At 40.7% G+C, this 10,089-nt stretch overlaps 1 protein-coding gene across 1 annotated transcript in view; it reads right to left on the bottom strand.

Annotated features, from left to right (window-relative positions):
- Positions 1 to 1,224, bottom strand: part of LOC139138789 (Golgi-associated plant pathogenesis-related protein 1-like) — a 2,461-nt gene extending 1,237 nt beyond the window's left edge. Inside the window, exons 1-2 of the mRNA XM_070707318.1 lie at positions 879 to 1,224; positions 1 to 7 (exon numbers count right to left, since the gene is read on the bottom strand). The exon at positions 1 to 7 is cut by the window's left edge and continues 71 nt beyond it. Of these exons, the coding sequence (XP_070563419.1) occupies positions 1 to 7; positions 879 to 1,209 (338 nt within the window). The 5' untranslated portion in view covers positions 1,210 to 1,224. The remainder of the gene's footprint in view (positions 8 to 878) is intronic.
- Positions 1,225 to 10,089: the final 8,865 nt, after the last annotated feature.

Genomic DNA, 10,089 nt, shown 5'->3' with positions numbered 1-10,089 from the left:
CCATATCCTGCAAAAAAAAGGAAAAAACAAAACGAAACAATGATCATGGATATATGCGTTGATAAGAAATATCTAACTTGTTGTCCCTGCTGGAGTATCACAAAACTTTTCTTTCAAAAATCCCACCATCCTAATGAGTATTTGCACGCTGCAAGAGGGCGTAATTTTGCACTATACATTTCTACACTATTCATAATTACTTGAACACCCATTGTAGAAAGTAAGTTTGAGTCTCCGAGCAAGAAGCTTAAGAATAGGTGTCTATGCTGGCTGCAAGAACAAAACATCACAAAAACAAAATGCGCTCACATGTAATGACTCTAATACGGAGAGGGTTCTCGAAAATAGGTAAAATGGACGGTGTGCCTATAGGGTACAGATATTTGGATTCTCAAAATTTACAGCCCTTTCATGTTAGTACCGCTTGATGGGGCACATTTTAAAGTATTTCGCAAGCTTATTTGATTTTTCGAAAACAGACATTTTCCCTATAGAGTTAAAATAGGTAGTTAGTTTCTCTTGACCAAACTTTGCACGGTGACTCCTGACTTTTATTCCTGATTTGGTAATTTTTCAATCTTCTGTATGTCTCTTGTATGTAGTTCCTTCATTTTCAATTTTGTCTTTCATTAGATTTATTTTTTATATTTCATAATTAATTTGTCTAGTTTTGTCTGTAAGTGGCTGCCAACTGGCGCTGTTGATGAGAATAAAACAAAATACGGTAAAATAAAAAAAGTAAGTGAGCGATTGAGGAAAATTTGAGCAAAAGTTTAAGTCTTTCACTTTCGAGGCGCCAACTACCATAAACAACAAGAAGTTCATCATATACATGACACAACCGTGTCGTACCATGACAAAAAAATTAACAGACGAACCTGCAGCGTTATCAAATGATGGCAGTCCGGACACAGCAAGGTTTTCGCCATAGCTGTACGTACTGTGCTGGAGTTGGCCCGCGTTGGCGTTGTCGTTTGCGACAAGCTGACCCACGTTGGTCAACGTGTCGTCCCACGTCAAAGCAGACACGCCGTGGAGACAGCGGAAATAGTTGTGAGCTTCGAGCAACTGGTCGTACAGGTCGGCAAAACCGGTGTTTCCCTGCTGATTTGGCACCGTGCATCCGTTGGCATCTGTCTCTCCGTACCTGCAAGAATTCATCTGCTTATAGCTTTGGAACAAGATCCAATCTCGCCCAACCCATTTCATTTCTTTTTTGACATCGAAGACGCCAAGTGAGCTATTTGTTATCGTATAGGTAAATCTACAAATATATTCCTTCGAAATGTAAACTGAGGATCCCACACTGATAGCAGAATGACCGGAAAAGATAGAAAATAGTCAGTTTTAACAGGTATTCCCCCCCCCCCGCCCATTTCGAAACCCTTAAGGTATGAAATGGCTATAAAGTCACAGCTTTCATGCTTACCACAGTCCACCTCGTCGCTAAAGTCACCGCATTGGCCCAAGCCATCACACAGTTGGCCTTCCGCGAGACAGAGAGACCCGTCAATGCATTTGTAGGGACTGCTAGGGATACCAAACGGCACAACCGTTGGTGTCATACTGTGCTTTTTCTGTGGAGAACAATGTTTGTGTTGCATGCAACATAGAATTAGTGTTGAGGATTTGCACGTGAGGTAATGGTGTCTGACACACATGGTCATGGTGTCTGTATAAACTAGGTGTTTTATACAGAATAGGGAACTTCCATCATGTTGGGGATCCATCATAAAGTTGCTTCAATCGGATATTTATAGCAATCGATGCCAAAATGTACTTTCATTCCAATTTCCATTTTTGTGTGCTTTGAGACAAGATGTCTGCCCGCTTTGAGTGCTGTAAATTTTCCCGCCAAAATTTAGTGCAAAATTTTACCAATTTTATGAATTTCTCTGTAATTTTTTCGACAAGTTTAGACTAGATGGACACCACTTTTCATCAGCTACAGTTTTGAAAAAAATTTGAAAAAATCTGAAAAAAATTGTGTTGGTTGTATTTTATACAGGGACAAAAGTTGACTTTGGCACTCAAAGGATTAACTAACACGCGAGCTTTTGTAATGACGGACTGCGGCCACATCGACATTCCCGCCTTTTCCGTGTAAGTGATCTTTCCATGCAACACACTGCTGCATTTCCTGCGATGCTATTACTCACCAGAATCTCCGTCACTATCGCCTCCATCGTCGGCCCCGTCATCGCCTCCATCGTCGCCCCCGTCATCGCCTCCGTCGTCGCCACCGTCATCACCTCCGTCGTCGCCACCGTCACTGTCACAGCCTATCTCGTCACTGCCGTCACCACAGAGTTCGTGCCCGTCGCAGATGTTACTCTCCGGAATGCAGAGAGACCCGTCCTTACACCGGTACGGGTAATTGGGAAACCAGAAGGCGCACCCGTCGGAATCGAAGTAGGCGGCATCTGCAAACCAAATGTGACACCTACAGACGTCACTGATGCTGAAAACGCTCGTGTATGTTTGATTCAAATTTGACCATTTGACGTACGAGAAGTCTCCTTATATTTGCTCAATGAATCTCAGTTTTTTTCTCCCGTTCAGAAGTTTACTGAGTCCTGGTGATGGATTACGTCGAACACCTATCTACCTACTTACCTACCTACTTTGCTACTTATCTATCTATCTATCTATCTATCTATCTATCTATCTATCTATCTATCTATCTGTCTATCTGTCTGTCTGTCCGTATGTCTGTCTCTCTATAACCTATTACATCTATGATAAAATCTCATCCGCAGAGCCAAGAGAAGCCTTGCCATTGCTAAGTCAAGTTGTGATACTCGAAACGGTGAAGTTGATCTTACTTACCGTCATCAACAACTTCGTTGTTGTCGTCGTCGTCGTCACTGTCATCCCCACAGTCGACTTCATCGCTACCGTCACTGCACAGAACATGTCCGTCGCATATGTTGCGCTCGGGAATACAAGTCTTGCCGTCAGCACAGCGGTAGGGGTAATTGGGATACCAATTGGCACATCCCGACTCATCGTAGTAAGCGGCACCATCTAAATCAGAAAAATGACAAGGGAATCTTGTTATGTATTTATGTATCCACTGTTACTCTACCTTACCCGCCTACCCGTGATGTGCCCTGCTGTGGTGATTGCTCCTGAAGTTCCACTTCAGTTCAAAATGTTTCGTGTTGCAAGTACATTCCGGTATATGAGAGAGAGAGAGAGAGAGAGAGAGAGAGAGAGAGAGAGAGAGAGAGAGAGAGAGAGAGAGAGAGAGAGAGAGAGAGAGAGAGAGAGAGAGAGAGAGGAGACAGTCAGACTGATTGAAAGACTGAGAAAGACAGGCAGAGATATGCATACATATATAAGACAGACAGACACACAGACAGACACAGACAGGACAAACAGACACTCACAGACAGACACACAGACAATGAGAGGAGCTACTTCGGCTAAAAGTCAAATAGTTCAGATGTCAATCAGAGCGATGGCTCTCCCTCTTTTTTCCAACATTAACAAACATTATTTTAACTCTTCTCTTTTTGAGTTCACAATTTCATTGTTACACATTGTATTATTGTCTCAGTGCTTTAGCTCAAGGAAATCTCTGCTATATACTTATTCTGTCCACTATTATTTGCTCTGAGCGGTTCACTAACCTCGTATATGCAGCAAGCGTTAAAGTTGTGAATGGCGAGATCTTTCCTCGATAGTTTTGCAGGTCTTGTGTCATTCTGAAATAAAGATTACACCTGTCAGTTTCGGATCGCAACTACTTCTGAAATGCATTGAAAACATATCGATTGCCTCGAGCAACGTAAAACAATCAACAGCGATATATCTGTGAGTAGTATGGTGAATGCGCAGGAAATCAATGAGAGAGGTAACAGTTCCGTTAACTGGACAGAGCGTGCTCTTCGAATTTGTAACAAAATTGTCAGATCACTAGTAGTCCTCACTGCCGTTTTCGTACATTAATCTGTTTTTAAAAATTGTCAGAGTGCAATATAAAGCATATTTTTTATTCTTTTTTTAAATTCAAATATCTGAATCTGTTGGACAATTGGCCTCCTCCCGTTGGTTTATCTAATGGAAGCTGTACGGGGATATCTCTGCGGGTATTCGCATTACTTGTCCAACTCTCGACCCTCGATTAACTTCAACATCCGTGTTTCGTTTCTCGATATCGTGGCACATAATAACTCTAGCGGCACACAGTCAAATAAAAAATGTTGAGGGGACGATGCTGCCTTGAAGTTCGATAACGCTAGAGACATTCTTATGCTTGTTCGTCCATCATATCGAGCTAACACGATATCGACTTGAGGTGGTAAACGCCTGGAAAGTGAAAAACTTAAACTTTTGCTCAAACTTGCCTCAATGAAACTTTCAACCTTTCTCTTTCCAAATCAAGAATAAAGATTCAGGTATTTGCGTCACTAGTGTCACTTTGTAACAAACCATCTGCCAAAGCGAGTGGAAAATCAGAAAAGAATTGTAAAATTTGAGAGTCAAAATATCGGTCCCCGAGGTGCATTCTACCTTAACATCGTCGGACGGAAACTTAAAGCAAGTCAATTTCCTGCCAAATTTTTAAAATTCAGTAACTGTTTTATAAGCAGTTAATTTTCAGTTCATTTTCGTGGCTGTTGGTGAAATTCTTCATCTAAAGCCGTATGAAAGCCATTGATATGGAAATGAGTTCGAATTGGTAACGTTTGCTATTGTTTCGGTACAGGATTTGTGATAATCGGGTTAAGTAAACTTCATTCGATTTTACATAATGGAGCACAAATACTAAACACTCAGTAAAATATACAAACAAGAATAAAGTGCAAATATTTTATTTCTATTGATTTTCTGGTCCGCAAGCCATAAATAGTTCCACTCATGTTCTATGTATATATAGTCCATGTTTGCTGTAACCAGTTGTCGGAGCGAACATCTGTCTGCGAGCAAAAATTTTGACCTGTTCATGTGGTCACAACCCATCCGATGTGACCGCGAGAGGGCGTATTCATATAGCAACGTCGAAGTTCCGTCATTAACAAGCAAATATAAATATTTGTCTGAAATTTTTTTGTGAGTCTTTCACATATTTCTCTGTTGGGAAATGGCGATATTCGTGCATGGATTCCACCAGTGTTTATGATTCAAACGATACCATGTCAAAAGATTTGACCACCAGATGCATTAATAAAACACAGGTGCACATTGTCAAAGACAAAAAAATGGCCTGGTTTTGTTTGCAGCAGCCACTTTACGTATGGCGTGTGCGATTCTTTTTTTGTGACAAACCTACGGTCGTGTCCATCGCCATCAGAATTTTCGCCAAGCCACGCTCTTTGATGGCGCTGTTGACATCATCTCAACAAACGCCCTACAAAGAGGCGATTATACTTAATATCGTCTTCCTACTCGAATCTCCGTAGATAAATGAAACCGAAAGTTGAATGCCCCCTCCCCACCTAAACCAAAGCGTGAAGGTTATCCCTCTTAACAAGGCAAGTAGACCAATAAACAATTCTCATTGCTTTTTTTCAAAACTGGCGTCCAAAGAGATTCACATATTAGCATTTGTAAAACAGAGAAAGGACTTTCCAATCACCTCTGCTCGACAAAGAAACAGGCCGAAGTGGCTCCTGCATGGTTACGTCATCGTTGCGTCTGAACGAGAATTGCAGAAGCCCAAATCATACCAAAAGCGGTTTTCTCAAGAGATTCTTTAAATCTACGCGACGATGCTGCTTTCAATAACAAGAATTTGACTGACAATTATCGCAATGATCCGAAACGAAGCCATAGACCATTTTGGCAAAGCTATCCTTATTACTTAAGTCTTTCAACTGGATAAGATGTTTAATTTTTTGAATGCTGCCTGTCCCTCCTCGTGAAACAGAAGAAGGTCGTCGCCGGACATGACAAGAATTTCGCACGATGAGCGATAACGATTTTTCTCTCACCGTACTTCATTGAAACAGAGTTCGCGACCACGGTTGAGCGATACCACGGCGTTTGTTGTCGAGAAAACGTACTTTTCTGACATTGCCTCCGCAGTCTTGCTTACCGCTTGGTGCCTTCTTTGCACCAAAAAAAAGAGACTTCTCTCGTTGGTCACAACTACAATCACCTAACCTCACGTTAGAGACTGTGTCTACGATTGTCACCTGAGTCTACGATTGTCACAAGTGATATCGGCCGTGTTTTAATTCGATTGCTAACCCTTCCCTCATCAATATATTCTGAACCAACAGTGATGACGTTTACATGCAATGCATATGGAGAAGACCATTGTCACGACCTGTTTTGCGTTTATAATTGTTTTGTGCCAGGGGTAGACGTGGAAGAACAAACTGCCTGCGGGCGAAGAAAGATTTGAATAGTCCGAATATGACATGAATGATATAAGGTGACGTAGCTTCGGTTCACAAGACTGACAGACGATTAAAACTTTAAGCAGCGTTTCGCTGTGCAATATTGCACATCTTTGAGGTAGACGGCGATGATGCCAAGCGTTCCAAACTGCAATAAAAAATCCAACATTCGTAGAAGGGATGAAGACTGCCCTACTGAAATTTGATTCTCTCAATCGTCCCGACAACTGCAACCCCAAAAGAATGCCAAGTTTGGGGTTAAGGTTCAACACCTTGTGTGTACATGTATTATTTACGGTACATTTGAGAGTGCACCGACGTCAGAAAATGTAATAAAATACTTTTCTCTACAGCGCCGTTATTATAATGCAATATTAATTTCCAAAACCCATGTACCGTCAGCTTTCATACAGTACGCTAAAGGCACGGTAGAATTAGATCGACTATGTATATCGTGATATCGTTTGGAGTTATATTACGCAGCAAACACTTTTTCTGATATTGCATGGCTTATACTCAAACATCCATCGTTTGTTCTACGTCTGGAACCGCGACGCGTCCTTTATTGCAGAAAAAAAAAACCAATGGACACCAAAGTTATTCAATAGTTTGCCGACTTTAAGTAGTTGTCACAGACTCGTCTTTGCAGAAGAAAATATATCTGACATTACAAAGAGTACAGACAGACGTTTTTTGTTCTAAATACCAAGAAATACAAGGCGTCGTCTATTGCATGGACAATCACAATAAACTGCGCGATGTCGCCGAAGTTATTCAATAGTTTGCTAACTTTCAATGGTTGATTAGACTTGCTTGTGAAAGAATATGTGTCTATTTACACAAAGAAAGAAGATTGTGCGAAATGTGGCCGATTGCTCATGGCGCTCGGACAATTCTGTTTATTTACAGGGCAGACGAACACACTTCTCGCTGTGCAAACTTAATGTTGTCATTTATACACTGTCCCAATTCTTTGCGTGTCTGCGCAAGTAAATTCTCTCAGATTTGAAAATCTTCGTCTGATGGCAAGGAGCTCCATGCAAGTGTTTTTTTCATAAGTAAACATGGCTTACAAGTGAGACTTCCATGGCAAAAAAAACACTAAGGTTTATCCCCGTGGATTCGAGAAATAAAACTCCTGTCATTATGACGTTTCCTTCAACCTAACTATCTCCATCACAGTTGAAAGGTTAACAATCATCCGGGACATCGGAGGCAAATATACTGTCCACAGTAAACTTAGCTAGTCTCTATTGGTCAATTAGTCCCGTACTAGTCCACAGTGCAAGTAGAGAATGAAGATAAAGTACTGCTACAAATATATCTAGTTAAGTAAATCACAGTCCCTTCACCAAGAGGGACCGTGAGTAAATTGAGGGTTTTGTTTTTCTTTTTGCTGCAATTAGGCCTGGACCACAAAGTCGAAGACAAGATGCGTGCCATTCATCGAAAGCATCGGGTTTGCCAATTGGTTAGAAATTTCCTATTTTATGTTTTTTTCGTTTATTATATTTGCGTTGCACCACAATCGTTTAAATGTCGAGTTAATTCTTAAAATACAGCACTTTAAACCGTGACCCTTGCAAATATTGCAAGCAATTTGTGACGAACAAGTCTTTGTCATTTTTCACAAACATCTGAGACTCGCTCAGATTTCCACCTTATTAAAAGTTTTCCCGCAAGTAAAAGCTAAAGAAGTCTTACCTCCACGCATTTTTTTGAAGCTCGACTGTTTTTTTTTCCCGGACCACACCGTTGGCTAAACAAATCGCCGTCGCAACGACAAGGAACGCCGCCAGGTGTCTCATGTTTGCCGTAGTTGGCCAGCAGTACTCAAACAGTTACAGGGGTGCTTGCTGAAGACAGTATGTGTCAAGTGTGAACCCGATGCAACCAGGTACCCCTGCTTTTATTACAGTGTTCCCGTAAAAGCTCGGCGAGCCTTATTTGCATCTTGTAATCCATTCCACAATAGAAAGTACCGTGAATTATCTATAGCTGGGTCTGTTTACAATGCCAAAGAAAAAAGGTGTTTTTTTGAAGACGGTCATTAGCGTCGTCGTATATCGTCACTGATGACGTAATGCTTTCTAAACGGAGAGCGAGAATTGAATGACGTGTGACATGATTAATTAAAATGACGAACAGTGGCAGAGTGCTTTTTATTATGTCAAAGACATGATGGAATATGTGAGTTGGCAAAGTTTAACCCCTTCAAAAGAAACAAGTCAATCCGAGCAGACTTCCCTGCAAAAAACTTTTCAAAGCAACATTTAAGCAGCAGGCTCAGTCAACATTTACTGTAATTGTTTTATAATGGACGCGATTATGATGAGAGAATGAACGACCAATTCCCCTATGTATATTTTCAATCATTGAATTTCAATTCAACGAATCCGCTTTCTTTAATTTGGCATTTGATTAAAGGTGCGATTATGGTCCTTACACGGTACGTGCAAGTCATTGCATAAGAATTCAGGGTCATTTCTGCTACATTGTGGGAAAATTCATTACGCCTTTGTGAAGACAATTGTTGAGTCCGTCATAGTCGGATTTTCCGATGTCTGCAACAATACATTTGCCGTCTTATTAGCGTGTATGTCGATAAGTAGTCTTGAGCTCGGAGCAGGGCGAGTAGGTATCGCGGTATCGACGCCAGCAATCGAAAGACGACGGTATCGTGGCGATTAAGGTAGCTACATACAAAACAACAATTTCAGATTTTTATTTTTTCTAATTTTTTAGAAGTCCCAAACCCCAATAAAGTATATATATTCTGAAAGCCCTGATATTAGGATCCGACTGTGCACAGTACTCAGTCCTTATTTGCATAGCAGTCACGTGACAAGCGTTTTGTTGAACCTTCCAAAAATAGGAAGGGAGTGTTTATTAGGTCTGGTCAAATGTTGGTTTTCGCATCGCAGTTTTCAAGATAGATTATCTAACATAAAACAAAAGAGGAAACATTCTTTCAGCTGAGTTCAGATTGTTTAATCTAAGGTGAACAGGTTAATTCACGAGTGTTTGCATTGACGTCATTCTGACATCGTCAAGGCTATTCACATTCTAAGACAACCATTGCCCTGCATTCCTTGGCGATTACTTCGTTTCAAGATACGACCGATGACACTAGATGTCGTCTTTCAGCTGAAGGCAAGGGACCCGATACAAAGGGGCAACCTGCGCAATCTTCAGACAGAATAGTTAGGATTGCAGGATGCATGAAACTTAAGTAATACATATTATTAGTTTGTACTAGAGAATATTATATATATATATATATATATATATATATATATATATATATATATCATATAATTCTGTAATAAGATGCAGTAAACATCAAAAACTTTGGTCATAACTATAACTCAGAGTTTCGCGGATTCCACCTATCGCAGATGTCAAGTGGAATTCACTTACTTTCTGTCTTTTGTATTCGAATTTCCATTCCTTTGTTTTGCTTGGAGAGTCCATGATAAGCAAGCGGTCCCAGACAATGTTTATTTTCGTGCCTGCATTTAGGGATTAGTCCCGAAACGTTATTGACAAGGCTTGACTCATCTCCATCCACAGGATATATTCGGGACAATAAATACCAATAATAAAAAAACAAATAAGTTTCGTTGTCTACAAGTTTTTCTTTTCTTTCTGCCTTTCCCTTACCTATACGCTCTGCTCTCTTGAGATGGACTACCCACTGTGTCAGATATGCGTAGTAAAATGCGCCCTCTTTCTTGCT

This window comes from Ptychodera flava, chromosome 8 (genome assembly GCF_041260155.1).
Source record: "Ptychodera flava strain L36383 chromosome 8, AS_Pfla_20210202, whole genome shotgun sequence".
Classification (NCBI taxonomy): domain Eukaryota; kingdom Metazoa; phylum Hemichordata; class Enteropneusta; family Ptychoderidae; genus Ptychodera; species Ptychodera flava.
Note: the sequence above shows the minus strand (reverse complement) of the source record. Positions and strands in the feature narration are given on the sequence as shown.